Below are 15769 nucleotides of genomic sequence, written 5' to 3' on the forward strand. Positions count from 1 at the left end.
AATTCGAAAAAAAAAATTAAGAAGAATATGAGGCAAAACACCTCATATTTTCATTTTTTATCGAAACATATCAGTTTCGATATTCTGTACAGAACAGATAAAATAAAGAAAAAAACATCTCCTCATTTTTATTACATTCAAACGTCTTGCACAACAATAATGTTTGTTGTTAAGTTAAGTTTCCAAGTTATGGTTAACTGCACTAAAATAGCAACTAATTTCGCTTTATGATAAACATTTCAAAATTTTATCCGGGCAGTACCGGGTTATTATCGCGTATTATAATAACTTTTCACCTTTCAATCATTATTTTTGAAATTTTCATTGGTTTATAAATTCTAAACCCTTTCCTCCCCTATTTTTGAAAGTAAAATGTTTTAAAAAAACTGTAGTTGCTTAAATCGAACCAATCGATAGAAGAGGGTTTCTTTATTGAATTTCCATCCCAATTTCTGTCTCAGACATGAAATGACAACTGACAAAGTTTTTAATCTACTGATGTGAATATCCTGAATTCAGCATATCATTTTCCAAATGATCATTCTCAAATTATCATAAAAACGATCTGATAGTTGAGTTGCTTGTATCATTGAGTGATTTTCTTAATATGAATATTTCTATGAACTTAATCTTATCTTTTTCCAGATTCAATTCATTGGGATTTTCAAGTCTTGTGTAGATTCTTCAGTTACTGAAGTTCAGTTTCATAATTTTTCTGAATTTTGAAAATTCAGGATCTTTGTTTAAGGTACTTATCTCATTTGGATTCCTTGTCTGATTTTTTTCAATGATAACTGATTCTGTTTTTAAACATTTAATATTTATTCTGAATTATTTTTTTTCAACCGCGATAATTTTTGCACTAATACCCCTTTGGCATTGAGGGTATCGAATGAAACTTTTGTCACATTTAGAATAACAATTTGATAAAAAAAAATTATCTGATGAGAATCATATTCAAAAACATCTCATGGAAAGGTTTTTTTTGTGTTTCAAAAACATAGAATTGAAATGCACATTTGGTGCAATTTCTGCTCTTGCTCTGATTATAACTTAATTTAATTCATATTTGGTTTCTCAAAACTTGATTTGGAATTATGGTTTAGATTTGAGACACTAAATTTTGGTTCTGAATATAACGAATTCTTAAACTCTTATATCTGTATCTCTATGGTATGTGGATTTAATTATTTGGTTCATTTTTTTAAATTTCAAATCTGCATGATTCTTCCTTTTTGTCACTAGGTAAATATTTTTCGAATAAGCACAATCCAAGCGATCAATGATTATATGAAAATCATTTAAAATATCTATCCGGTCATTTCTTTTAAGATTAAAGAATTTCAGTTGATTAAAAGGGTTGTAAAAAAATGAAAACTAAATTTTGCCTTTGGCAGCTTAAATCAGATCTTTCATTTCTAAGAAATTTCTAAACTATTCCACAATCTTTGTACATGATAAATTAACAATTTTTATTTGAAGATATCAGAAACTATTTGCTACCCAGACAACATGGCTATTTGAAGATAGTATACCGAACTCATCTCCAGTTTTTTATACGTTTAAAAAGTTTCGAATTTTCTGGGATAGCATTTGAAAAAAAAAATCGAATTATAGGGGCCCCCCGAGAAAAATTGCCCCGGGCCCCCCGATGGCTTAATCCGGCCCTGCTGATTTGACTCATTTTTCATCTCAACTATCTTTATCTTTATACTTTATTTTTCCACAAACTTTATATTATTCTTCACGAGATAACACGTCACGCAAAATAAATATTAAAACCTATTTGAAATAGGGGGGTTTAATTCTCCAGAAATTCCACTGTTTCTGAATACGCTGTATAACTGGTAAGCACATCCAGTGTTAACTTCATGATATTATTAGAAGCTTTTTATAAAAATTCATCCACGTTTATCTGCACTTTTCACGTTTTCCTGTTTACATTTGGATTTTTTTCGCGGCGGGACGAAAATAAAAACATGTGCGCTCCGATTTGGTCAATGCCTACTCTTCAAATCTTTTTTACCTTTTGTTAGAGCAAGTTCACTGGTGTTGGGGAAAAGTGGTAGAAATGTTGACACTTACGGCACATTTTGAAAATTTTGCCGTGCAAAAACATTTTCAAGATCTGTGGCCTTCTAATTTTTTTACAGCACGTGTTGTATTTTCGCATGCTGTGATGCAAAAATAGCAATATTTGTATCACATACGGCTGAAATAGAAACAGTGTTGTAAAAAAATACAACACCCCAAGATCTTGAAAACAATTTTGCATTATAAAATAATCAAAATGTCAAAATTTCTACCACTTTTTCCCAACACCAGTGAACTTGCTCTTTAGATTTGAAATTTGAGTATGAAACAAAAAAGCATAAGTTATAGTTATAAGTGAAATTCATAAAAAAGAATTCAAAGTCTGAAAGACAAAGTATAATTTTTTTTTAACAATATTCATATTTAAATTGTAAAATAATCAAAATATAAAAATAAAGAACCAACAGAGGAGTTAGATCCCGTTAGATATTTCAATTAAAAATAACACCTTTATAATATTTTTCACTAAGTTAGGAATTTTTATTAGACAATCTTCCAACTTTTTCAATACGCCCAAATACATAAGATTAGCTAAATGAAACTGTTTTATTCTCTTAACTTTATGTTTATCCTTGTCGGTGACTTCGATTTGTTTACTAGTTTTTACAGAAATTTCTTGAGTTTTGAAATGATCACGGCGCCGATTATTTCTATTTTTCTCTATAATTTTTCAAAACAACCAAGAAAAGTACCCCTGAACTCCGACCACCAACAGGAGAGCCAAAAAAAAAAACAAAAAGTCAATGTAAGAAAATCCCCAAGCCCCATTAACACCCAGGAAAACAAGAAGGCCTCTCCGAAGCTTGACTTTCAACACACATATCACACATCATTATGTCACGCTCACGCAACACACAGCGCGCTTTTGCTAACTGTAGATAAAACAACGGAAAAGAAAAAAAAATAGAAATTTTTCGTCATGTTGTTATGAGTTTATGTGTGTTTAAGAATACTTTCTCCCGGTGCCAGTGAGTCAGTCAGTTACAGTTTGTTTTCTTTTCCGGGAAAAAGTAAGGAAAACTCCTCAATAAAGCCTTTCTTCCCGAAGCTTTCCTTTCTCGCCCAGTCAGTCAGTCAGTGAGTGAATGGATGGCAGCGCCGCGCCGCTTTTAGTGAAGCGAGGCAAGAAAAATACACGTTATAAATCGAATAATTTTGCAAAGTTATCACGTTTCATCTTGTATTATTGGAAAATGAAATTGCTTTTTAAATGAGCGAAGGAGCAGCGAGGGCAATCCTATTTTCATTCACATCTTTTCTGTGTGTTTACCCTCTTCTCGTCTACGCTCTTTATTCATTGTTGTTCGCGTTGATGATGGTGATGCTGGTCTGGTGGTGTCTTCTCTGCAGCAGCAGCGCTTATTTGTTTGGTCATCAAATGGGACTTAGCCTGCCACTTTTACTAACATATTCTATTGGCTTTGGGATGTTCTATTCTTCCGGGGTGGAATGACAACGGTCCAGGACTTTCATCACGTTCTAGACAAAATTTATCAAGGATTTTCCAAACAGAAAGAAAGGACCCAAAACTTTTCAAACGCCCCAAATTAACCAACCTTTTAAACCAACCGGTGAATTTAAATAAGCTTTTAGGCAAACTACATTGAAAATAAAACCTACTTATTAAAAATTTGCAGAAATTTATGGTTAATTATCATAACATAAAACAGAAAAATAAAAATGAATCGTAAATTTTCTAAAGCTACAAAGACACTGCCAACAGGATTTTGTTAAGCACATCACAAACACTAAGATTTTGTAAAAAAAAATCACAACTTCGATTGAGACCTTAAGTGTTATTTTTGATTAAATTTGCTTTAGTTTTCGATGGTATTGGCTCATGGCCGTAGGAACGGGGGAGATGGGATTTGAGGGTTAATTTCAAATTCTCAAGCAAATTTTGATAACGATCTAAAATGATTCAAGTGTAACAATCTCGACTCAGACCTAAGGTCAAAATCTCAAAACAAAAAAAATTTTCCAGGTCCTCAATTCTACTAAAGTTTTTCAAAAAAAAAAATCACTTGTTGATAGAAAATCGGTCCGAATATTGAATTTAGATAAAATTAGACTAAACTTGCCTGTTTGTCCGGATTTTTCACAGATTTATTTACTTTATTTGCAAAATCAAACAAAAATTTAAATTGTGTCATAAGAATAAGGTATTTAGCATCCAAAACAATAAACAAAAGATTTTTTCTAATTTTTGGAAGTTAAAAATGCGATGTAAAGCGACTGTTGTGTCTTGAAAAAAAAAAAGAATTACAAGAATTTTTCTTGTTGATTTTAACAGAAAAGTTCCAAAATTTGCCAGGGTACTGGCCGAGTTTGGTGGAAAATGGCCCGGATTTTGAAAAATATAAAAGTTCTCAAAATTTTGTAAGGCGAAATAGGCCGGATTTGCCCTGACCGGTTACTTGTGAAAAGATAACTGATAAGCTTAAATACACCCACAAATCAGACTCTACTGCAGCAATGAATTTCCTTGGAGGTGGAATTATCGGTATAAGATTCTAAGCCGGAACGGCATTCTTAGTGCTTTCCCAATCATATCATCTTTGGTATAGTACACTTTTCAATGCATTTTCGCACAGAAATTTGCTAAATAGGTATTGGATTTTTGCAACCTCTTCTATGGTTGTAGATGTGACCGTTCACCATGCACCCAGGGGAGTTGATGAAATCATTTATTTAATTTAGGAATTCATGGTAATTTTAAGGAAATTTCACATAATAAAACATCAACTTAAAAACGTAATAAAAATTCTTTAAATAAATAAATAAAAAAGTGAACTTTCGTAAGAAAAGCTAGAAAATTGAGCAAGAGAATTGCACAATTATAAAATTGAAAAAAAAAACAAACAAAACAAACTTGCCACGTACTGTTAACAGCCTCTCACATCACTGTAAGAACCACGACACATCCTTGAACACTTCGTTTTAACAGCAATTTAAGAGTCGTATAACAACAATTTAGACGAGTCTGGAAGAAAATCCAGAAGGATGGAAAATTGCGTTCAGGATCTTCCTCTTCCACTTGGATCGAGACATCGAGGCAACTTACATCCGAAACTTCAAGCTGCAGTGCAGAAAGTTAATTTTTATAAAAGTGTGTCAGGTTCAGTAGGGGAAAGTGTTTCTAAATGCACCTAGCGGGTTGAATGCGCTTACAGCCGTTTGGCGGAAGGGCTGATAAAACAACATATCTAACCATTTGGAGGGTGTTGAAAACGCAGGTTTCAATGGAGGAATAGAATTATTTTTATACAGTTTCGTCTGTGAGGTCATTACAATACATCTATATTAATAAGCGGTAGCCAATTGTCACTTTCCACTTATCATATTCCCTAACCGGGAAAGTACTCATATCTCAATGAGTAAAATGATACTTCTACTTAGAATATCTGGAGCTCCTGTTGTGTTAACACGAATCCAATTTGAGTAGTCTCATTTAACCGTGTGATGATGTAAACATTTGTACCCAGCGATGCCACACATACCGATTTCAGAGAAAATTTTCGACCAAGGATCGGTATATACCGAATCCCGATTTTTGGCGAAACACAAAGATTTCATACCGATTTTGGACAATTTTGATCAAACAAAAAAAATATTTCCAAAACTCACTCGAAACTGTAGTTTTTCATTGTTATTGTAAAATTTCGATCAAATTTGAGGCGAGTTATAAGCTAGCAAGCCTCAGCTAGTGGATAGCAACTATGTTTTAGATTAGAGATTATAGCAGATTTAGACGTTAATAGTTCATATCTTGAAGTTGGATGTTCATAAATTAGGAACTATAATAAATGTGCGCTCGTGATAAACAGTATTCAGTATACAGAATTTAATAGCATAAAAATACTAAATAATAATAATGTTTAAAGTGAATAACATAATATGGCTACAGAGCCCTGTCTCCTTAACAGAATTTATATTGTTTCAAAATCGCTATACTACGCGAATGTCAAATCGCTAATCAGACTTTGCCATAAGCCAGGCTAATGATTGATGCGAAGATCAATAACAGATGCTAACGTAAAGAAAAGTGAATACAAAAAAAAAGTTGAATCCTTAAAAAAATTAGAAATAATTTCAACGTACAGATTTTGAAGCAAACAGAAAAGAACTAAATTTTGATTACCGAACAGTTAACGGAACCAATATATTGAAAAACTTTTCGAACTAATTGCAAAAAATCATTAGAAACAGAAGAAAAGCTTAACACAGATCTTAAGATAAGTTGGTTATCAAAACTATAGTTTTTCTGGCGTTTCAACATTCTATACGAATTGCATAGGAAAATTAAAATTTATGTTTTTAAAGAGGAATTTAACCCACAGAGTCATTCGTCCTCGCGGCCCTCGAGGCAAGTTTGTGTGGCCAGCAAAGCTAATCACTAATTAAATTGATTTTCTTCTTCTTCTTCTTTTTTTTCTAGATTGTTAATTATCATAAAATAGCAATCCTTACTAAACAAAATAAAAGATTTATCAATAACTTGATATGCACGTCACTTGTTTGCAGTTGCATTTGTCCCGTATTCATCCAGATTGTTGACATTTTTGTAGGATTTATGTTTTTATTGAGTTCTTTTCAAGGAATAGATGCAATATTATTTTTTGGAAAAACGTAATATAGGAGTTAAATAGTTAAGTCATTATTTTTAGTTTCAAGCAAAGTTAATATTGTATGATTAAGTGAAATATTTTTATTCTTAATTAATGACGAAAATAAGGAAAGTTTTATAATAAAGACTGGGTGAACGATTATAGATTTCTTGTCGACATAACTCAGCGACAAATTTTTATTTCTCGACAAAAACGATATCTTTGATCCTGTGATTTTGTTACGAATACACAAGGGAACAGCATTTTTGGTACTTATGTTTCAATAACTGATTTAGTAAAATTTTGGTGTCCTGAATTCAAAACACTTTACAGATTTCGTCTAACAGTTTTAGTTTCTGTGATATGGCGTGTGGAAATTTTCAAATTGATCAGTTTTGGGTAAAATCGATCTTTCATAACTGATAAACCAATAAACCTACATAAAAACCTAAAGCTGATTGTTTGTTACCAAACCTAATACCGAAACGAAAAGTAACAATATTTGCAACCTTAAATTAATTAATTGTTATGTGTAAAATTTCTATAATTATTTTCTATTTATTGTAAAATGTAAAAAATGAACCATCCTAGTATAAGAAATAGCATAGCAGTGAGTTACCGGATGAACTGTTTTGAAACGGTAACTCACCAACCAGCTGATGCAACAATAACAAGTCAGCATAAACCAGTTGAAAATAAATCTCGTAGCGGCAACATCAGCTCCGTACTACTCGTTGTTTGTTCCGTCGGTCGAGTTTGTAGAAGTTAATAAAGTGGTGTTTTAATTTGTTCAATCGGTCGTCTATTTGGTGTTATTTTTAAGCACATCCGAAACCCGAAACAGATTTGTGCTGTGTGTTGTACTGCGGATTAAAAAGGGTGCAACAAATACCTTCCTCCTGACCCGTCGGCAGTGGAAAAGCTGCGAGCCAACCAACCATCAGCGCTAATCGATTGATCGACCCGAGGTGCACCCGCTGCTGTTGCTGTTGATTGCTGCGGAAGCAGCAAATGGTAAAGCCTCCGATCTAATTGAACCCGGTAAGCTACCCCCTGAATCCTCAACATTGGTCCTTCGAGCCGGATCGGAGGAATTCCCCACACGGAAGGTAGCGGTGAGTACACCATTTTCTTTACTCGACGCGCTGGCTGCATCAAGTTGGGCCATTTTGCTTGCCTTTTGTACTGCTGTACATTGTTTTTCGAGCCAAGAAAGCGCAAAGTGAAGCCAAGCCAACAGCACAAAGCCACCAACAGCTGCTAATTTTGATCTGCTGCTATGCTGATGTTTTACACCGGTCAGCAAAAATTGGGAAAGTGGATTTGATTGATTTTTGGCGAAAAAGTTTTGGACTTGGAATTCTTCTGGCAAATTCAGTCCTTATGCACCTGAGGCTTATATATTGGCAATATTGATTAATATTATATGCGATTGGGTGTGAGTGGGTGGCAGTCTTCGCGAAAGAATTGTGTGTCGCGTCGGGAAGGATTTTTTCGTCGATTTTAACACACAATTCTCGGTTTCGTTTCGTGTTAAGATTGATACACCGCGACGGGAAGGATTGAATCGTTCGATTTGTATCATTCTTCGTCGCGTAGAAGTGTAAATCCGCGACGGGAAGGATTTAATCGTTCGATTGGTTTACACTTCCGCCGTCGTGTTAAAAACCAGTACATCGGTTCGGGAAGGATTTCGTTTGCGTTTTTTGTGCTGTGTTTTCGTTATCGTACAGTGGTGGTAGCAAGTGTCAGTGAATTCCAACATGCCGAAAACCAAATCCGACGAAAGGGTGGAGGATGCCATTATTCGTCGCAAGGCTATTTTGACAAACCTGTCGGATGTTGAGAGGTTTACAAAGGAATTCAACGTTGATCGAGACACAGGGCGCCTTCAAGTTCGACAAGATTTAGTTGATCGGATCTACGACCAGTTTCAAAAGGCGCAAACCGTCATCGAGAAGTGGGATGGGCCAGACCGGCTTGAAATGCGTTTGGCTGAGAGATCGACCATCGAGGAAAGGTTTTGTGAGGTGAAAGCATTCCTGTTGAACAATATCCCGGAAAGGTTGAGCAGTTCTACATCAGCAGAGCCGACCGCACCAACCAGCACAGCTATGTTTCACCTTCGCCTGCCCAAAATAGATTTGCCGAGGTTCGATGGTGATTTTTCGCGATGGTTGTCGTTCCGAGACACGTTCAAGTCCATGGTGCACTCGAACCCAGATGTTCCAGCGGTTGCAAAGCTGCAGTACCTGCTTCAGAGTTTGGAAGGCGAAGCCAAGAAACCTTTCGAGTCCGTGAACGTTGAGGCTGACAACTATCTTATAACTTGGGACGCGTTGATGAAGCGGTATGATAACCAGCGGTACCTGAAACGACAGCTCTTCAGGGCAATGTACGACATCCAGCCTTTAAGGAAAGAGTCTTCAAAGGATCTTCATACGTTGACTGATGATTTTGACCGCCATGTGAAGGCCATGGCTAAACTGGGTGAGCCGGTAGGTTACTGGGATACTCCGCTAGTGAACCTACTGTGCTACAAGCTGGATCCTACGACACTTCGAGCCTGGGAGGAAAAAACAAGCGACCTGAGAGACATCACTTACCAAGAGTTGATCGATTTCCTGTATTCTCGAGCGATGATGCTGAAGACGATCGTCTCAGAAGAACAGCGCAACCTGCAAACTATTCCAGCGAGGATGACGGGATCCCAACCGAAGAAGGCGTTCCGATTAGTGGCCAATCCTGTTGCGTCTGATCCAAAACCCGATTTACCCGTGTGTGTAGTTTGTTCGGAACGACACCATCTATTTCGCTGTAGGAAATTCGCAAGTTTCTCTCCCTACAACCGACGGCAAGTTGTCACATCCCATCGTTTGTGTTGGAATTGTTTCAATTCCGGCCATTTATCACGATCCTGTTCCTCCAGACACACTTGTCGTTTCTGCAATGGAAAGCATCATTCTCTCCTCCATGATGCGATCAAGACCACCAACTTCAATTCGGTTCCGAAACCAACTTCGCTTTTGTCGAATCCACCACTCCCAGCTCCACAACGTAGCACCGCTCCTCCAGATTCAGATCCGCAACCATCTACTTCGAGCCAACAAGTTTGTATGACTGTTCAGGCAACGAACAGTACAGTTTTGTTAGAAACGGTGATGCTTTTGGTGGTTGACAGTACGGGGAAGGAAATTCCGGCGCGGGCGCTGCTTGATTCCGCTAGCATGTGCAGCTTCATGACGAAGAAGTTGGCCAACACTCTCGATCTCCGCCGTTCTACCGTTGACATTGCTGTTTCAGGGATTGGTGAATCATCCAAGCAGATCAAGCGCCAGTTAACAGCGAAGATTCGCTCAACCGTAACAAAGTACGCCACGAAGCTAGATTTCCTTATCCTCAAAAGGCCAACAGTTTGCCTACCGACAGTGAGAATTGATGTTGCTGCTTGGAAAATTCCCGACGTTGACCTGGCTGATCCACATTTTTTCATTCCTGCGGACATTGACCTCATCGTTGGCGGAGAAGTGTACCATGAACTTCACGGCGGCAGCAAGATTTCCCTCGGCAATGAGATGCCGACTTTAGTGGAGACTGTTTTTGGATGGGCTGTATCCGGATCGGCTCCGATAAATTCCTCCGTAACACCCCGGTTATGCCATCTTACGACCATCGATCGAGACCTAGAACAATCCATCGAAAGGTTCTGGGAACTCGAATCTCTGTTGCCGTCCCAAGCTCTGTCAGCTGAAGAAATAAAGTGTGAAGAAGTGTTCAGTGCTACCACCACTCGCGATTCGTCCGGTCGTTTCGTAGTTAGATTGCCACTCACTAGTGACCCCCTGGTACGTGTTGGTGAATCAAGATCCATCGCCGAGCGCCGCTTCCAAAGTCTAGAGAGGAGACTTAAGCGAGATCCTGCCACTCGAGAAGCCTACGTTTGTTTCATGGCCGACTACGAACGTTTGGGCCACATGATCAAGTTGACTGATCCAGTAGACGACTCTGTCCCCCACTGCTATCTACCACATCATCCAGTCTTCAAGGAGTCAAGCACAAGCACCAAGGTCCGTGTTGTTTTTGACGCTTCGTGCAAGACATCAACCGGCTACTCCATCAACGATATGCAGTTGGTGGGACCTACTATCCAGGACGATCTACTGTCGATCATTATGCGCTTCCGAACCCACCCAATCGCACTCGTAGCCGACATTGAAAAGATGTACCGCCAAATACAACTGCACCTGGACGACTGTACGTACCAACGAATTCTCTGGCGCCAAAGTCCCGAAGAGCCTCTCGCAACGTTTGAGCTGCAGACTGTTACGTACGGTTTCGCTTCAGCCCCATTTTTGGCCACCCGCGCTTTACAACGCCTCGCTGAGGATGAAGTCAGTCGTTTTCCTGTTGCCGCCCCAGTTTTTAAGAACGACTTCTACGTTGACGATTGTTTGTCTGGTGCCGAAGATGTCGAATCCGCTGTTCAACTCCGCCGAGAAGCATCCGCTCTAGCTGCTTCTGCCGGTTTACCACTCAAGAAATGGGCATCCAATGTTCCTGAAGCGCTTCGTGGTATTCCTCCAGAAGATTTGGCCGTATCCGCAATCCACAGCCTGCAGGACGATCAGGCTGTCTCTACGCTCGGACTAGTTTGGGAAACACGGTCTGACGTTCTACGTTTTCGAGTCCAATTGCCTCTGCCAGCTCCAGTACTCACAAAGCGCAAGATTATGTCGTACATCGCCCAGATCTTCGATCCACTTGGTTTGGTTGGACCGATTATTACCGTCGCCAAACTGTTCATGCAGCGTTTGTGGGGACTTCGAACAGAGAACGGAGAATCTTTCGAGTGGGATCGCCCACTACCAGCGTCGTACCAGGCCGATTGGAAGGAGTTCCATAGCACGCTGGATACCATCGCCACGATCCAAGTTCCTCGATACGTGTCTTCCGCCAATGCCACATCCTTTCAGTTGCATTTCTTTTCGGACGCGTCGGAGAAGGCCTACGGCAGCTGCTGCTACATTCGGTCGGAATGTGATGGAGTCGTCCGTGTCGTATTGCTGACATCGAAGTCGAAGGTCGCCCCGCTGAAGAGCCACCATAGCATTGCCCGTTTGGAACTTTGTGGAGCCGTTCTGTCTGTCAGCCTATCCGAGAAGGTCAACCGTGCTCTCAAGTTGCCTGCCGAAGTGTTCTTCTGGACTGATTCCTCGACGGTCCTTCAGTGGCTACAATCACCGCCCAATCGCTGGAAGACATTTGTGGCCAACCGAGTGTCTAAGATCCAGAATTCGACCGATGTAGATTTGTGGATGCATGTTCGCGGAGAATCGAATCCAGCCGATGTTCTGTCCCGTGGAATAAGTCCGCCTGAGCTCGTCAATCATCCGCTTTGGTGGACTGGTTCTCCATGGCTCCAGTTACCGCCTTCGCAGTGGCCACGAACCGAGTTGTCAGCCTGCCAAACCAGTTCGACGAGTGAGATGAGAGTTCCAGTTGCTGCGCTTCCAGCTGTCGTGAAGGATGACGAGTTTGCAGATCGTATCTTTGGAATGTACTCCAGTTACCAAAAACTTAGGCGCTCCATCGCTCACTGCATGCGATACTTCCGCTTGTTGAAAGCTGCTGCACGGAAGACGAAAATTGACCCATTCCAAGCGCTTACCACCGCCGATCTGCAAGAAGCAGATTTGACACTGTGTCGTCTTGCCCAGAAACAGTGTTTTCCTGAGGAGTTAGCCACTCTAGCATCGTCCGGTCGTCTTCCGTCTTCATCGCAGTTGAAGTACATCCGTACAAAACTAGAATCAGATGGAATCATTCGGATTAGAGGAGTTCTGGCCAACGCAACCGTTCCGGAAGCTACGAAACATCAAGTTGTTCTGCTCGCGAAACACCCACTTTCAAAACTGTTGGCGAAGTATTATCATGGGAATTTACTTCACGCCGGCCCACAACTAATGCTCGCCACGATCCGTCAAAAGTACTGGATCATTGGTGGACGCAATCTAGTGCGCCGCACATTCCATGAGTGCCACAAATGTTTCCGATGCAGACCAAAGATGATCCAGCAAAGTATCGCAGATTTGCCTACGTCCCGTGTTGCGCCCCGAAGACCGTTTGCCGTTTCTGGTGTGGACTATTGCGGACCAGTTTACATCAAGTCTCTCGTCCGTAACCGAGGCCCAACGAAGGCATACGTTTGCATCTTCGTTTGCTTTACCACACGTGCCGTTCACATCGAGTTGGTGTCTGATCTCTCCACGCCGGCCTTCATCGCTGCTCTTCGCCGATTTTCTGCCCGCCGAAACTTTCCCCACGAGATCCACAGCGACAATGGCACTGCGTTCCGAGGTGCAAACAACGAGTTGCACAGAATTTACCAGATGCTGAAAACCGAACACGGAGGACGCAAGAACATCCTGGATTGGTGTGCAGAATCTGGAGTTGCGTGGCATTTCATACCACCTCGATCGCCCCATTTCGGAGGTCTATGGGAAGCAGCAGTGAAATCAGCGAAGCACCATCTATTGAGAGAAATAGGCCACTCCAACATTTCCTACGAAGACATGACGACGTTACTAGCCGAGGTGGAGATGTGTCTGAACTCCAGACCCTTGATTCCGATGCCAACCGAATCCGACGAGTTGGAAGCCCTGACACCTGGACATTTCCTTGTCGGTGAAAGCCTGCGATCTCCACCCGAAGAAGACGTCGCAACTGTTCCGGACAATCAACTGTCGCATTGGAAGCTCACGCAGAAACGGTTCCAACGAATCTGGCGTAGATGGTACCCAGAATATCTGCAGCAGCTTCAAGCCCGAGCCACCAAGCACCGTAGACCATCAACTGTAATCCAGCCCAACCAAATGGTGATCATCCAAGACGATCTGCTTCCGCCAGCCCAATGGCCACTAGGGATCATCACAGCCGTTCATCCTGGGAAAGACGGCGTCGTACGAGTGGTCACCTTACGCACTGCGAAGCGAGATGTCGTTTCCAGGTGTGTCAACAAACTTGCTCTGTTACCCGTACCAGAACAACCCGAACCCAATCCAGCTGATGAGCAGCCCGTTGGAGAACCGGTCACCGCAGTTCCTGAAAACAACCAATGAGTAGAGCTGCACTCTAAGACAGCTCCTGTACGAAATTTCATGGATCAGGTGATTGCGGTTCCAATATTTTTAAAGGTTGTTTGTTGGTCTACTTGGTTCCCTTTTGCTTCCCAGAACCACTTGTCGTCGTCTCCGCCTGTATATTGCGGACCTCCCAGATCCAGTAGTCGCAGATTGCAGCCTGAATGAGTAGAGCTACACTCTAAGTTAGCTCCTGTATATCAATTTTGAAAATCAGGTGATTGCAATTCCAATACCCCCTTATTTTGTTTGTTGGGCTACTGGGTTCCTTCTTGCTCCGCAGAAATCAACGCTCCAAGTGTGGTCGCACTTCATCATTTCCGGCTTCGTGTGGTGGACATCTCCTCCCATCGGATTCCTAGCACTGGCTTATTGATAGCAGTAGTCGGTGGTCGCAGCTTATATGAGTAGAGCTACACTCTAAGTTAGCTCCTGTATGAAAACCATTAGCACCAGGTGATTGCGGTTCCAATCATTTTATTTTATGTTTGTTGGTCTACTGGGTTCCTCTTTGTTCCAGAAAGCAAAGCTCCAGATGGTGTCCGTACCGCCCAGTACCAATCGCTCCTCCTGCTCCCCTGGTGCCATGATGCGTCTCGTTGGTCCACGCAGCCGAAGATAAAGGAAACAGATGAAGGCTCCCCAATGTCACCGAAATTTATGTTGAAATGTCCGTGCCATTTCAAGGTGGCCGGAATGTTTGTTACCAAACCTAATACCGAAACGAAAAGTAACAATATTTGCAACCTTAAATTAATTAATTGTTATGTGTAAAATTTCTATAATTATTTTCTATTTATTGTAAAATGTAAAAAATGAACCATCCTAGTATAAGAAATAGCATAGCAGTGAGTTACCGGATGAACTGTTTTGAAACGGTAACTCACCAACCAGCTGATGCAACAATAACAAGTCAGCATAAACCAGTTGAAAATAAATCTCGTAGCGGCAACATCAGCTCCGTACTACTCGTTGTTTGTTCCGTCGGTCGAGTTTGTAGAAGTTAATAAAGTGGTGTTTTAATTTGTTCAATCGGTCGTCTATTTGGTGTTATTTTTAAGCACATCCGAAACCCGAAACAGATTTGTGCTGTGTGTTGTACTGCGGATTAAAAAGGGTGCAACAAATACCTTCCTCCTGACCCGTCGGCAGTGGAAAAGCTGCGAGCCAACCAACCATCAGCGCTAATCGATTGATCGACCCGAGGTGCACCCGCTGCTGTTGCTGTTGATTGCTGCGGAAGCAGCAAATGGTAAAGCCTCCGATCTAATTGAACCCGGTAAGCTACCCCCTGAATCCTCAACACTGATTTTCAATCAATTGCCAAGATATTCTTGTATTAAAGATACAACGCTTTCAAAAAATTGAATTCCTCAATTTATTGAAATCCTAAAAAAATAAGATAATAACTTTTCCTGACAACATTAATGAAAATGATTGAAAACTAGATATTCAATATTTCAATTAATTCAACAACTTTTTGAAAAGTGCGAAATTATTTGACTTACGGTTTTAAAAATATCAAAGATGATTCAATTACGTTTAACTTTTCTTTAAAATTTTGTCAGAATTTCCGTTTTTTGCAGGTTGACATGAAAACTTCCATAATCTTTTTCTTAGAATTCAAAATTACTCGCGGTCTTTGAGAAAGTTGATCATTGAATCAATAAGTAGGTATTTGTATGTTAAAGTTTTGTCAAAAAAGTAACCAAATTGAAAAGCCCCTGAATAAGTCAAAATCAGTTCTGAGTCATGTCAAACATTTATTAAATTAATCATGTCAAAAATTTATTTAATTGAGTGATTTTACTTCAAAATTAGCAATACACATTACAAAAGTTAAGAAAGCGTATCCCAGACGTATCAAAATTCTATTCTTTTCTATTTGGTTTATTCATAGAGGATTCTAACCAGCTTGGTCATTCTTCC

At 40.1% G+C, this 15769-nt stretch overlaps 1 protein-coding gene across 1 annotated transcript; it reads left to right on the forward strand.

Moving 5' to 3' along the window:
• Positions 1 to 8464: 8464 nt before the first annotated feature.
• On the forward strand, positions 8465 to 13819 carry LOC129743501 (uncharacterized). The gene has a single exon (XM_055735533.1). The coding sequence runs from the start codon at positions 8465 to 8467 to the stop codon at positions 13817 to 13819; it is 5355 nt and encodes a 1784-aa protein (XP_055591508.1).
• Positions 13820 to 15769: the final 1950 nt, after the last annotated feature.

The sequence above is a fragment of the Uranotaenia lowii genome, chromosome 2 (genome assembly GCF_029784155.1).
Source record: "Uranotaenia lowii strain MFRU-FL chromosome 2, ASM2978415v1, whole genome shotgun sequence".
NCBI classification, from domain to species: Eukaryota; Metazoa; Arthropoda; class Insecta; order Diptera; family Culicidae; genus Uranotaenia; species Uranotaenia lowii.